This window comes from Acinonyx jubatus, chromosome X (assembly GCF_027475565.1).
Source record: "Acinonyx jubatus isolate Ajub_Pintada_27869175 chromosome X, VMU_Ajub_asm_v1.0, whole genome shotgun sequence".
Lineage (NCBI taxonomy): Eukaryota > Metazoa > Chordata > Mammalia > Carnivora > Felidae > Acinonyx > Acinonyx jubatus.
The window spans coordinates 48402843-48418232 of NC_069389.1; the positions used below are offsets into that span (position 1 = coordinate 48402843).

General features: G+C 38.2%; 1 protein-coding gene across 1 annotated transcript; it reads left to right on the plus strand.

The window, feature by feature from the left end:
- The first annotated feature begins 4981 nt into the window (after window positions 1-4981).
- On the plus strand, window positions 4982-10222 carry ZXDB (zinc finger X-linked duplicated B). The gene has a single exon (XM_027053126.2). The coding sequence runs from the start codon at window positions 4982-4984 to the stop codon at window positions 7475-7477; it is 2496 nt and encodes an 831-aa protein (XP_026908927.2). The 3' UTR covers window positions 7478-10222.
- The last annotated feature ends 5168 nt before the right edge of the window (window positions 10223-15390 follow it).

Below are 15390 nucleotides of genomic sequence, written 5' to 3' on the forward strand. Positions count from 1 at the left end.
AAAATCTCTTAGCTTTTGATTATTTGGGAATATTTTCACTTCTCTTACACTTTTGAAGGACAATTTTACTAAATACAGTAGACAGATTTTTTTTTTCCTTCAGTACTTTGAATACATCATTTCACTGACTCTGGCCACCAAGTTTTATGCTGAAGATTACACTGACATTTTTATCAAAATACTGTGTACATGATGAATTGCTTATCTATAGCTGTTTATGGGAATCTCTTCCTTTGGCTTTCAACATTTTTATTATGATGTATCATAGGGTTTATCCTACTTGGATTACAATAGTCTTCTTATTATGTAGATTTCCACAAATTTGGGAATCTTTTAGCTACCACCCAGAGGGGAAGAGGGAACAGTAACTCTTCAGACAGAGGGAAATAACAGAGGGGTTTAAATATTTAGGTCATATAGCTCAGCAGCTAGAGTTGGAGTCTCTGGGTCAGAGAGCTCTGAAGGCAAGCACTGGTGTTTTATAGCCCCAGGATTTGTCTTAATTATGGATAACATATGTTGGGTGTAGTTTTATGGGGTATGCAAAGCAGGAAAATTCTAAATGGCTAAAATATGTTTATTTGGGAAATATTTAAAGCAATTAAATGTGTAAAAAAATTGAGTTTGGTGTTGGTGGGCTTTGAGCTAATGGATGTAGCCTGCTGTGAAGAAGTAAGCAACAAAGAGCTCAATATACACAGGCAATCTTTAACTCACTTAAATAGCTATATGCCCCTTAGTTAGCCACTCTGATTAATCTGACAGGGTCTGGGATCAGATGTATAGAATTAGTAGTATTAACAGGACCTTAAGCAGCAAAGTGGAATCAATCTGCAGTGGGGACTTCAGGCATGCCCAACACTAAGGGGTTGTAGCTGAGCCAATCCCATCAGCTATCATGGTTTTCCTTAGTAAGACACAATAACTTAACTTTCTGTATTGACCTTTTTGCTTTGCCCAAGGCATTAATGCAGATATAACAGGATGTATTAGCAATTGCAAGGCTCCACCTTGCTCCACAAGCAGGAAGTCTATGACAATTCTATCATCCATAACAAGATTGACATGAATACCTTCTAAGGCCAAAGTGGAGTTTCCATAAATATTTGCAATCCTCTTATGAGCCCTTTTAGATGTAAATCGGAGTATTTTGAGGAGAGAGGAAAATTAATGCTTGGCTTCTACACAAACACAATAATGAGAGATATCCATCACCTTGGGATGGGGTAATTAATCCCTTGAATGAACTGGTGTTTTTGAGAGAAAGAGAAGTTATTTAAAGTCTGAGATTAGTGTAGAAGAGCAGAGGCCTGTCTGAAATAAAGTAGGATCTGATGTGGACAAATTTACTGAGGGATCTCTGGAGCAGACATTTTCTAAAATCGGTAAAAAGGCTTATAATGTAGATGAAAAATAGAAAAAAAATCAGCTGTCAGAAGTGATCAACAAATCATTGCACATGAAAAATAGAAATTAATATTCTCTACGCTGCAATCACCCCTCCTATGAGACTTTAGATTTTTGTGTTATGTGGCACTTGGTAGTGGGGACAGTTTGGTTTAAAGGACCACAAATTTATAGGCCATATACTCTGCCTTTAATGAACAAAAGTCATCCTTCTTATGCCATTTCACTTAATATTATGGGTATGTAATCTAGAAAATTAAAATTTCATAAAACATGGCAGCCTAGTTTTGGAGAATTGTTTTTTTAGTATAAATTAGTTTGTTTAAAGCAAACACTTATATATCTGGAATTTTCATTAACTTTTTAAATAAAATTTTTTCTAGATTCTCTGAAAACTCTACTTCATTGCAGGTATTTTAAATTTATTATCATTGTAAAGACTAGGTAAAATATTCAGGACCATGATTTGTCAAAAATCAAAAGATAAGTCCACCAGAATGTAAGAATTTTTTTTGAAGCATTTATGAAATATAGAGATGATATCATGGAAGTGTTTATAGAAGTAATGAAAATGGTTTTAAATGAAGCAACTGGCTTATAAAAATTAGGGGAAGTACATGAGAAAAATAAAACAAGTTTATGTTTTTTGTGGATACTTATGTATTTGTTAGGACAACCTTGGTATTGTGGTTCATATTTGAATCCGTGTAATATAAGTATCATAAGCATATGAATAAATACCTGTATAACTACACGTATTGAGAGCCTAAGATAGGGAATTATTAAATGATGGTAAAATAATTTTTATCCAGCAAATAATTTGTCTTTTGCCTTTAAAACTTGATTTCTAAGGACTGGTGGTCCAAAAAAGTGCAATAGATAGTTGTGTGACTGGTTACTTTTGTGTAAAAACAAAATAAAACAAAATAAGAAAAGGGCTCATTTGTGGGCTCTTGGGCCCCAAACAGCATATAAGCCAGTGAAGAGGAAATAATGTATGAGTGAGAAACAGTATATGTGTTCATTGAGAGCATACAGGAGGCAAACATTCTAGCAAATATTAGTTTTCCTGATGAATCAAAACATCATCAAGGTCATATAAGAGCAATATCCCCCAGAGTTGGCTGGTAACCATCTGAGAGTAGGACATCTAAACATGCATTGGTTGTGTTGTCTATCCACTACAGTCAGGATTTGGATATGTTGCTAGCATTTACTTTGGACAATATCCTTTTTGGCAACTGTGTGTCAAGAACTATGAAAGGTATAAGTTTTTACCCTATTTGTAAGCTAACAATTTGGTCTGACACAATTCCATAGATGCTGGAAGAAGATAAAAGCACCTGAGTCAGATATAAAAAGAACTATTTACAATTGCCAAATTATGGAAGAAGCCCAAGTGTCTTTCAAATGATAAATGGATAAATAAGATGTATATATACACAGTGGAATATTATTCAGCCATAAAAAAGAAAACTTGTCATTTGAAACAACATGGAGCCAGAGAGTATAATGCTAAGTGAAACAAGTCAGACAAAGACAAATATATGATTTAATTAATATGTGGAATTTAAGAAACAAAACAAAGGAGCAAAGGGGAAAAAACAGATTAAGAATATCAAGAAATAGACTTTTAATTGTAGGGGACAAAGTGATGGTTACCAGTGGGGAGGCAGTGGGGGGATGTTGGTTAAATAGGTGATGGGGATTAAGGAGTGCACTTGTCCTGATAAGCTGATGACCACTGGGTGATGTATGGAATTGTTGAACCACTATATATGATACCTGAAGCTATATAATATATAATATAACACTATATATGAAATAACTGAAATTAAAATAAAAACTTTTTAAAAAGTTTCAGATTTCACATTTATATCTCACCATTGCCAGAGTGATAGTTAAGAGAGCTGAACCAGGCAGCAGGTCCAACCAGCATTTACAAGACAAACTCCCTGTTCATACATAAGTCCTTGTGTATATGGTCTTAGAATGCCTGGGATAAGAAGCCAATCCAGTCATATGTGTGAAGAGAAAGCTGTGAGCTAATTTGTCTCATGTGGTTTCTGAGCCCACGAGTTGAATGTGCTTAAAACATTGGTAGTACTAGGAAGAGAATACAAAAGTACAAGGGTGAGCAGCTTTTAAAATATTTTTCTCCTGATTTAGTGGTATCTTATTCTATGAAATACAGGCACACCAAAAGAAAAAAACATTTTAGTTAAAATGTCTCACCTCAATATAAGTTACAAGTCAAAGTATTAACATTAACAGTTTTTGTTCCAAACTATTTTTCATTGCTATGTGTCTAACAAATGGCCTTGAAAGAAAGTAGAGATAGTATTTCCTTTTGCGACAGAGAGCATATTTGTGTGCTATTCAGGAACACGAACTTTGAGAAAGTTTTCTAAAAGTCCCTTTAAAACAATGGAGTTTCCTATGCTATTATGCAGATCCATTGTCTGACTATCCTATACCTGCAATGTTTCTTATTACTAGCATGGGACTTGGGAACTGAGAGTAACCAGTGTAAAAAAGTTCATGCTGCCTGCTGCAGCATGAGTAAGAGCATCAACATTAATACAATCATTAGGCATCACAGGCCAAATATATTACAGTCAGACTGGACCACCACACTGAAATGTAAGTAGGCACAATAGGCCTATTGAATATGGTCCTGTGCATTATCTCAAGAGAGTCCATCACAGTGATTTAGGGTTTAACCTTATCATATTTAATGGCTACTCCTGTCCAGAGACCTCCATGTGCTGGAGAATCTAGATTAGCTAAGGAATGGTATAAAATATGCTGTGAGATTATACATGAAATTTAACATGGTGCAAGGGCAAAGAGTTAGTTTAGGTAGTACACTGTATAGGGAGAACCCAGGAGTGGGTTGGATTCAATATAAATTGTTTCATCTTCAGGCTTTGCACTTCTACACTGAGCAGTGGTAATCTGTTTTGGCCTCACTTCTTACTCATTCTAATCTTTGCATCAGCAGGCCAAAAAAATTAACTATGAGAAAAATTTTCCTGAGGAACTTGCTCAACACAGTTCTGGATATGAACCTGTCCAGGAAAAAAAAAAAGACATCATTTTCAGTAGAATTTGCTAGAACTATGGTAATTTAATGCTGACACATAGAGCATTGTCGCAGGAATTTTCTGTCACTGGATTAAAAATTCCAGCCATCCAACCATCCAGTACACTAATTTTAACACATGAAAAGTACTTAGTACCATGCTTAGCACTGGGAAGGGCTGGGAGTGTTTATTTTGGTATATACAGTGATGTACGAATTTAAGTTGCATTTAGTAGATAGATTCCTAGGTATTCCAGCACCATTTACCGAATGAACTATCATTTCCTCATTATCCGGCAAGACCCTGATTTCCTACAAATATTGAATGTAGAACTTATTTATGTACACCAGGCTCTGCCTCTGGACTTTCTGTTCTGTTCCAGAGACCCAGTACCAGCATATTTAAATCACTGTGTCGTTAAACACGTTTTAATATCTGATAGGGCCAGTTTCTGCGCACTGCACATTTTTTTTTTTCGTTTCAGGAACATGTTCAGGCCCGCGGCAGGGGGCGGGGTCACGCCTCCTCCTCTGCTTTGGTTCCCGCTGAGCCAAAGGAACACGGAGATGGAAAGCCCAAGGCTGCTCCCGGCTACCGGGACGCGACAGAGCGGCGGTGCTGGCATCCCCACGGGCGGCAGCCGGGTCCACGGAGGCCCTGACCCGTGGGCTGGCCAGGTCCCCGCGCGCCGACTCCTGCTGCTCCGGGGCCTCCAAGATGGCGGGCCCGAGAGGGAGTGCGAGGAGGCCCGCGCGGCCTCACGGGGCTCAGGCCCCAGCCCGTTGGCGCCCAGGCCAGATTACGCTGGCGGCGGTGGCGGCAGCGGCGACGGCGATGACTTTTTCCTGGTGCTGCTGGACCCAGTGGGTGGTGATGTGGAGACCTCGGAAGCCCGCCAGGCCTCAGGGCCTGTAGGAAGGGAGGAGGCCCAGTCTGGCCCACAGCTCCAGAAGGGTGAGAGTGGCGCGAATCCCGCGGGCTTCATGGCGCTGGGTCCCTGTAGTCTGTCCGCGGTTCCAACACCAGTCTCGGCCCCTGTCCCAGGCCCGGGACCCGCCGCCACCTTCGCGGGCACCGTCACCATCCACAACCAAAACCTGCTTTTGCGCTTTGAGAATGGTGTCCTCACCCTTGCCACGCCCCCGCCGCCAGCCTGGGAGCCTGGGGTCGCGCCTGCCCCTCAGCCCGGGGGTCTGATGGCTCACCAAGCGGGGATCCCACACGCAGCGCAGCCCAGCGACTGCCCCGAGCTGCCGCCCGACCTCCTGCTGGCCGAACCGGCTGAACCGGCGCCTGCCCCGGCGCCTGAGGAGGAGGCAGAGAGCCAGCTCGCAGCCGAGAGCCCCCGCAGGCTGCTGGGCCCGGGCCCGGGGGTGGTGCTGTACCTGTGTCCCGAGGCCCAGTGCGGACAAACCTTTGCCAAGAAGCACCAGCTGAAGGTGCACCTGCTGACTCACAGCAGCAGCCAGGGCCAGCGGCCCTTCAAGTGCCCCCTGGGCGGCTGCGGCTGGACTTTCACCACCTCCTACAAGCTCAAGAGGCACCTGCAGTCTCACGACAAACTTCGGCCCTTTGGCTGCCCTGCGGAGGGCTGTGGCAAGAGCTTCACCACAGTGTATAACCTTAAGGCACACATGAAGGGCCATGAGCAGGAGAACTCATTCAAGTGCGAGGTGTGCGAGGAGAGCTTCCCTACACAGGCCAAACTCAGCGCCCACCAACGCAGCCATTTCGAGCCCGAGAGGCCCTATCAGTGCGCGTTTTCCGGCTGCAAGAAGACGTTTATCACAGTGAGTGCCCTGTTTTCCCACAACCGTGCCCACTTCAGGGAACAGGAACTCTTCTCCTGCTCTTTTCCTGGATGCAGCAAACAGTACGACAAGGCTTGTCGCCTGAAAATTCACCTGCGGAGCCACACAGGTGAGAGACCTTTCCTTTGTGACTTTGACGGCTGTGGCTGGAACTTCACCAGCATGTCCAAACTCTTAAGGCACAAAAGGAAGCACGATGATGACCGGAGGTTCATGTGTCCTGTGGAAGGCTGTGGGAAATCTTTCACGAGGGCCGAGCACCTGAAAGGCCACAGCATAACCCACCTGGGCACAAAGCCTTTTGTGTGCCCTGTGGAAGGCTGCTGTGCCAGGTTCTCTGCTCGCAGTAGTCTCTACATTCACTCCAAGAAACACTTGCAGGATGTGGACACTTGGAAAAGCCGTTGCCCAGTCTCTACTTGTAATAAACTTTTCACATCCAAGCACAGCATGAAGACCCACATGGCCAAAAGGCACAACCTCAGCCAGGATCTCTTAGCTCAGCTGGAAGCTGCAAATTCTCTTACACCCAGCAGTGAACTTACCAGCCAGGGACAGAGTGATCTCAATGATGCAGAGCTAGTGTCTCTCTTCTCTGATGTGCCTGGCAGTAGTTCTGCTGCAGTGTTGGACACAGCACTGGTGAACTCTGGAATCTTGACTATTGATGTGGCTTCTGTGAGTTCAACTCTGGCAGGGAACCTCCCTGCTAATAATAATAATTCCTTAGGGCAGGCTGTGGACCCTCGGACCTTGATGGCCACCAGTGACCTTCCCCAAAGTCTGGATACCTCTCTCTTTTTTGGAACAACAGCCTCTGGTTTTCAGCAGGGTCCCTTAGATACGGATGATGCCTCAAGTCTAAGTGTGGGGCCATTGGCATCTCTGGGCCCTTTGGCTATGAAAAACTCGAGTCAAGAACCCCAAGCTTTGACGCCCAGCAGCAAACTAACAGTGGACACAGATGCTCTGACTCCTTCCAGCACCCTTTGTGAAAACAGTGTCTCAGAACTACTGACGCCAACCAAAGCAGAATGGAATGTACATCCTGACTCTGACTTCTTTGGACAGGAGGAAGAAACCCAGTTTGGATTTTCCAATCCAGCAGGAAACCATGGTTCTCAGAAAGAAACAGATCTTATCACAGTGACTGGCAGCTCATTTTTGGTATGAACTATTAATTCCTTGCCACATGGCTTACTTTTGTTAATTACACTCAATTTTAAGGATATTCTGGACTAAATGTTTAAATGCAGTCATTTCCCATAGGTTTGAAAAAGAACAAAGTCCTGGGCTATGAGTCTGAAGATTTAAATTATGATCTTGACTCATGTCAAGTTGTGTGACCCTGAGCAAGTCACTTAACCTATCTGAGCCTTAATTTGCTTATTTATAAAATGAGGTGGTTTAAATAGATTGTTTCTAAGGTATTTTTAACTCTGTGATTCCTTGATAATAAGCTATTTCCTTGGAAAAAAATTAGGACATTTTTTAGTGATGGTGTTGCATATGCTTTTTTTTCCCCAAACGTACATAATGGTACACGAAGCAGCCATATGTTTTGCACCCAAAATCAGCTATTATTTATTCACAGTTTTGTTTATCTAATTTTCACTCTAACCCTTTTCAAGAAATATTTTGTAATAAATACCAGATATTACATCATTTCAATCATAATTATTCTATATATAGTTCTATAAAGGATGGGCTCTTTTGGAAAAAATTACAATTCCATTATCATACTTAAAGTTAACAATAACTCCTTAATACCAATAAATATCTAGTCAGATTCCAATTTGCAGTTGTCCCATAAATATTTATTTTAATATTTTTAATATAGGATTCCAGTAAATCTCTTCTGTGTCTTTTTAATTTGTGTTTCCCCTTTGTCTCTTAACTTGCATAGATTGTTTTGCATGTAGCATTTGCCACAATCTTAAATTTTTGTGATTACATCCTGGTGTTAAGTTCCTCTATCCTCTGTTTCCTGAATTTGGTCGTTGGATCTAGAGACTTGATCAGATTGGAAATGTGATTTTCGGGGCAGGAATATTTCCTAGGTTGTGTTGTGTTCTTTTTTCAGGTAGTACATAATGTCTGGTTCTCTCTTTGTGATATCTGCAGTTGCTGCTGATGAATGAATTTATTCATGATTACCTGTGTTTCTGATATCATGGATTGTTTTTTGTAGAATTACTAGTAGTGGAGGAGGAAATGCTGTTTAAGGCATTTATAAAAGTTTAATAGAAATATTTAATTCCAGAATATTTTCTTAAACAGTGATATAATTAACAAGAAAAAGGCTAATAAAAAAAATGTTGGCTGTTCTCCCCATTTATATAACTTCCTGACCTTTTTAAATGAGGGCAGGATTTGTTTTTGTTGAAATTGCCAGCCTGAATTTTGACATGAAACAAACCCAGGGTCAAATTTGTATGGGATAAGTGGCCTTGATAACTAAGCCTCAGTTTCATAGCCATCAAATGATCATAGTAATGCATACACATAACTAACATACTTTAGAATATTCTTCTTTTCAAGTTTTTAATATGTAAGGAAAAGTATTATGTGCTTTGGAATATTTTGAGGAATTTATATAATTTTTTTACCCTGTCAGGCCTCCCTACTCTAAGGGAGAAATTGAGATAATTTAATCCTATTCATGTTAGGCAATAAATTTTCTGGGGTTTAGCGTGAGGCAGGATAGGGAATGTCTTTATTTTCTCCCCTGAATAATTACCCCCTACTCGCAGGAATTTCTGTGGGGAAATTGCAGGAGAGGAGACATTGCTCACAGGTATATCTGCATCCCTTTCCATTAGACAAGTTTGTCACCATCTTTGTGCTGCTTCCAAAGTCAGACTTCACTGTGATTATGGAGCCTGCTATTGTATGAAGCTCTGATAATGGAATAGAGAAGGTTTCTTTCCCTCTGTGGTCTGGAGAGCTCATTGTTTGCGTTTTCTCAGATTTGGAAAGATAGAATGAATCTGAATATTGTGTAAACTGTCTTATATGAGTACAGCTTTTGAATTTTGTGGAACAAAATTCAGAACAACCCTGTAGTTTTGGCAAAGTCTGTGCTGTGTCTCATGACAATTTAGCCAGCTTACATTCCAAATGGGCTTTGGCTAGTGACTGACAGTTGTATACATAGCTTAAAACAAAGAGAAATTATTTTCACCTCTCCTTTTCCATTCATCCAACTAACATGATTCATTCCATTTGATTTCTGTTACTTTCTGCTTAACTTTATCTACACTCCATTCCCATGCACGTGCATTCCAGTCCTTGCTATGCCTTTCTTTTTAATTTTTTAATGGATATATCTTTTCCTACCACTGTTTTCTCATCTTAGAAAATACTGTGTGTGTATGTATGTATATATGACTCAGATGATAAATGAGATTATATATTGTTCAGATGGAAGTAGATTTCTGTTTAATTGTTTTCCTTTTTAAAAAGTTTTTGCCACAGAGTTATCCTAACTAATATTCTCTTATTTGCTCTAGTGTACCAGTCCAGTAGTGTTTGCACATGAATGTCTGTGGATGACAGTTATTGTAGCACTTTGGCAGTGCACTAAAAACTTGCCACTTTGAAATGTTTCTGTACTGTGTGTGGGTATATACACATACACATACACACATATATTTTTAAGTGGTTATATTCATTTACTGAAAAAAAGTAGGCATACTTTTGTAAATTAGAAATGCTCAAAATTGTCTACTCATTCAACAATTTTCTCCCTTCACTTTGAAATATTTGTATTTATAAAGTGCATTTGAAAAATATTCTCATTTATTAAGGTTTCTTAAATAGGCCACTATTTTTCATGTATGGAAGATAAGTGTGTCAAGGATTGAAATGAATGCACACATAGCAAATATCAAATAAATTATTTAAACACCAAGAGAATTTAATACTGTGACTTTATTTTTTTAATTCCTCAAACCAACTTCCTCCTACTAAAAAGTCATAAAATATATTTTTTCTTAACCCATTGCTGGAATTTTCAAAGGACAAATGTTACTTTTCTCAAAAATAAAAGCTTTTATTTGTCCATGGGCTCAAAGAGTTTCATTAAACAATTTGTTCAAATGATTTCCCTTTCAACACCATTTTCTAGAAAAGTGGTGAACTTCTATTCATTCAAAGTAAGAAATCTAATGTTTGTTGAGTGATATAAAGTTGCTATTACTCCTTATTAAATAATGGTACATGTTTTCATTTAATCCTGGTTCCTTTCTTCTTCTCTTCCTTCAATCACTAGTTTATTACAAAATCTTACCAAAAAAATTAAAATCTTGTCAATTGAAAGCAAAGTAACATGATAGTTTAAAAAGAAGCCTGCTTTTAAGAGACTCTGTTGATCATGTTGATTGTAAATTAAAGTGTATGTTGTTATTAGCATTATTACAAATTAGTATAATTAATATAACACAGTGCTTGAAAACAGGAGTGAAACATGGGTAGATTTTGAAGTTTGTGTCTGTGACCTAAACTTTTCATGTTCTTACCCAGAAAATATATAAGAAGGAAATTTTTCAGCTGGGGATTCCATTGTATTTATTTCATATTAGCAAATATTTATTAAGCACCATTGTGCAAATACAACATAACATATTGAGGGTTCTATGATACGAACAATGTGCAACTCTTACCTTTAAGATCACAGTAGATAGGAGGAGAGAGAAAAAAAACATTTATTAGAGAATTGGAGAACAGAAATGGGAAAAGTTTAATTTGGTAACAAAATGAGAAGTAAACACATACACACCACAAACCCACAGCCCACTTCACCCCTTTCCCCCCCCACACACACAGGAAGAACAATGAGGAGTTTATTCTGGGCACAGATGAAAGTTTGTGAACATGTTTTAATAGAGGAATTAGATCATGAAAATTATGTCTTAGGTTAATGTAATGGAAGTGTACAGTATGAATTAGGTGGGAGAGACTGGAATAGAATCAGTGAGAAAGCTTTTGTAGCAATTCAGCAAGTGTGGTATGATTAAGCATAAAGCCTGGACTAGAGTGGTGTCAGTGGAAAATGAGAGATGGGAACCAATATTGAAGATGTTTTCAAGTTGAAGAAGGAATAATACTTAGCACCTCATGAGGGAGATAGATTATGATGATAGATGATAGATGATGATAGATGATAGATAACATCTGAGAGACTGAGAGAAATCAGAAATGATAACTCGGGTATCCTTGGGGAATGTAATAATGACATTTTAAAATAAATTTTTTTTGATGTTTATTTATTTTTGAGAGAGACAGAACATGAATGGGGGAGGAGCAGAGAGAGAGGGAGTCACAGAATCCAAAGCAGGCTCCAGGCTCTGAGCTGTTAGAGCCCGACACTGGGCTCGAACTCATGAGCTGTGAGATCATGACCTGAGCTAAAGTCGGACACCCAACTGGCTGAGCCACCCAGGCGCCCCTGTAATAATGACATTTTTACTAACAGAATGAGGGAAGTAAGGAAGGTCTTTTCAGAAATAAGCAGGTAAAGATGGTGTTTAAATGCTAATTGATAAATCATAGTTATCCCTGCATAATCTATCCTTATTGTGGTTTATCCACTTTCTAGACAAAAACAGAGGGCCACTTACTCTTTCTTGGTTCCTTCAGGCATGCTCAGAATTACCTATATAGTTCTAATCTTTTTACTTCCCTTTGAATTACCAGAGGCCTCCTCATCTTGTCTTGAATGATCTAGATCTGTACTAATATGGCAACTACTAGTCATATGTGGCTATGGAGCACTTAAAATGTGGTTACTGTGACAGAATGAATTTTTAATTAAATTAATTTAAATTTAAAAACTGAAACAGTTTAAAATAGTTTACTGTTAAACATAATTTTATTGTTTTAGTAGGATTAAATTTCACTTTAACCATTGACAATTTTGCATGTGAATTAAGATGTGTTTTGAAATACAAACCAGATTTTGAAGGCTTAGTTTAAAAAAAGTAGACTATTTCATGAGTTTGTGTATATTGATTACACATTGAGTAATATTTGAATTTTTCAGCTTTATTGAGGTATAATTGACCAAATTGTGAGATATTTAAAATGGGCTGCCTGGGTGGCTTGGTCGGTTAAGCGTCTGACTTTGGCTCAGGTCATGATCTCAAGGTCTGTGAGTTCGAGCCCCGCGTCGGGCTCTGTCCTGACAGCTCAGAGCCTGGAGCCTGTTTCAGATTCTGTGTCTCCCTCTCTCTCTGCCCCTCCCCTGTTCATGCTCTGTCTCTCTCTGTCTCAAAAATAAATAAACATTAAATAAAAAAAATTTTTAAATGTATATGGTGGTGGTATGTATAGATTGTGAAAGGATTCCCACTATCTAGTTAATTAACTCATATATCACCTTACATATATTTTTAATGAGAAAATTGTATTTTAAATACATTTACTTAAAATGTAATATTAAAATGAAGTTTACCAGTTTTTTAATATGGCTATAGAAAATTTTAAATTACACACATTGTCACAATTATTTTAGAAATTACAAATTACACATATTGCTCTTGTTATATTCCTATTGGACAACCTCAGTCTGGATGCTACATTACCTCTCCAGACTACTCTGCATCAAAATGACCTATGCTGTCTCCTCTGTCCATAAAGTTTCTTCTACTACTTTTAAGATTCAGTGGCTATTCTATGTTTAAGGAAAAAATAATCTAGAGTTATCATAGATTTCCCCATAGATTGGTGATGTTTTGTCATGATTTTATCAACTCTTTCTGAAAGTTTTATTAGAGTGAATTTTACCAGCATTTGTCTCAATTGGAGCAGGCAGGATTAGGATTGATTGTTAGAGTGCAATACTCCTGAATCTGTGTGAGATTGACTCGGGGCTCCTTAGTCAGAATCACTTCTGTCACTAGGAAAAATCAAGAGGGAAGTGACAATATAAGAACCTAGCCATGAGAATCCCTACCATGGTCTCTCCATCGTATAATTCCCCTGCCCACTTAAAGAGATAACCCAGAAGGAATAGAAGAAAAAGAGAATGTTAAAGAAGGAGGATGAATAGTTACACCATATTTATTGGTAAATTTGGTAGAAGTCCTCATTGCCAACTGGAATAATTTTGCATTATAGTTAATTGCTTTAAGTTGACATTTAAAGATGTATAAAACCCTTTTAACTGTCAAATTTTCTAAGGAAAACATATTAACTCAGTATTTTAAAATGAAGCATACAGAAATCTTTAAAAGCACAATCTCTGAATCCCTTAATACTAACCTTTATACTTACCAAGTTACCAATCAGCAGTTGTATATTGAATACCTAATATGTGAAGGCGTTACATCTAAGTATAACTTAATTCATTAATATTTTACCACTTATGTACTTCTTATGTGACAAATACTATCCCTGTGTTCAAATACGTGATCTAAATGGCAAACTATTAAAACTAGTGTATTACAGAGTTCTAACAGGTACTTATAGATTTTGCCAGAATAAGAAGTATTTTTTGTGAGTGGACATAAATTTTGATGATGGTAAGTCAATAAACAGGATATAATCAAATTTTTTTCCACTGGAATCTAAAATTTCATTTAAGGTATAAACATTAGAACAAAGTTGCTCTAAACTAAAAATTTGGCAGGTGTTTTGGAAGTAAATTTGTTAAATACAGCAAAGCATTTGAAAATCAATTATGAAATAGGCTTTATTTTGATTTATTTGTAGATTATAATCTTTGACATGAGATGTGCCAGAAGTGATCCTAGAGAGGTTATACTTTCCTCGCTCATTTTATGAGTGAGAAAAAGTATTAATGCCTACATTTTTATGCAAAATTTATTTTATCAGAATGAAGGCAAAATTTGATTTTATGGAATAATAGGGAAACTGTTTTGAAGGTAACTTTATTATATAGACACACTAACTGTAAGGAAGGAGATAATAATAAATTTCATGTAACATTTGATGTTGAGAGCTAAACATGAAGGAAACTAAAAGTTCACCCATACCCTAGGATGTGTGTAAGGGGTGGGGCGGGGTAGGAGGGTTGGCCAGGCATTTTGATTTCTAGGTAAGAAACAGTAGCTTAACACTTTCAGTCGGCTCCGAAATAGCAAAGTTTTCTTTAATGATAAGCAACATAAGTCTTCAGGAAGTGAAACATTCACGAAAGGTAAAAAATACAAGCAGAATGTAAATCTCTGACATTTTGCTTATAGCATAGTTGAAAAAGAATGCCATTTATTTTAAACAAGACTAACCTCCCTCTTCTGTTTATAATATAGAGTGGGAAGATAACTTCAGGGTGAGATCTGGCTCACTGACAGAAGGAAACTGACCACTTGTCTGCTTGGAAATTGGCCAGAACACACAACCCTAGTGAAAATTCCAGTAAATGGAGTAGCAACAGTTCATCCCAAGCTATTTCGAACTGTAGTTGATGCCACAATGAATTCTTTCCTGTCCACAGTGGCTGCATCACTTAGTTAACATGTACTGGTGTAAAAATTTAGTATGTGCTATTTCTAGTAAAATTTAATATTTCCCCTTAAATTCATATATGTTGTGGACTCCTGGAAATAATTATTATTTTGTTATAATTTTGACAATAATTCAGATTCATGCCTTATAATAATAGTAAAAAAATGAATGTCAATATTTAACTTTTGTATCCATTTAAAATTTTTTTGACTACATCAAATTTTCTTTTATGTGGAGCATATTTTCCCACATTGAGTATGTCTCAATCATTTTTGTGTGCTGCAAGTAATAAAAATGAGAACTCAGTTAAATATTTAGAATTATAGTCTTAGAATATTGGCAACTTAGAAAATGGAGAAAGGCAGGCTTCTCTTCATTTTTAAAAAATTTCTTATGTTTTTATTTTATTGTTGAGAGAGAGAGGCAGACAGAGTGCAAGTGGGGAGGGGCAGAGATTGAGAGAGAGAGAGACAGAATCTGAAGCAGGCTTCAGAGTCTGAGCTGTCAGCACAGAGCCTAATGCAGGGCTCAAACTCACAAACCCTGAGATCATGATGTGAGCCAAAGTTGGGGACACTTAGCCAACTGAGCCACCCAGGTGTCCCACTTCTCTCCAT

Excerpts from the sequence above, each read along its gene's own strand:
- ZXDB (XM_027053126.2), top strand. The coding sequence starts at position 4,982 with ATGTTCAGGCCCGCGGCAGGGGGCGGGGTCACGCCTCCTCCTCTGCTT.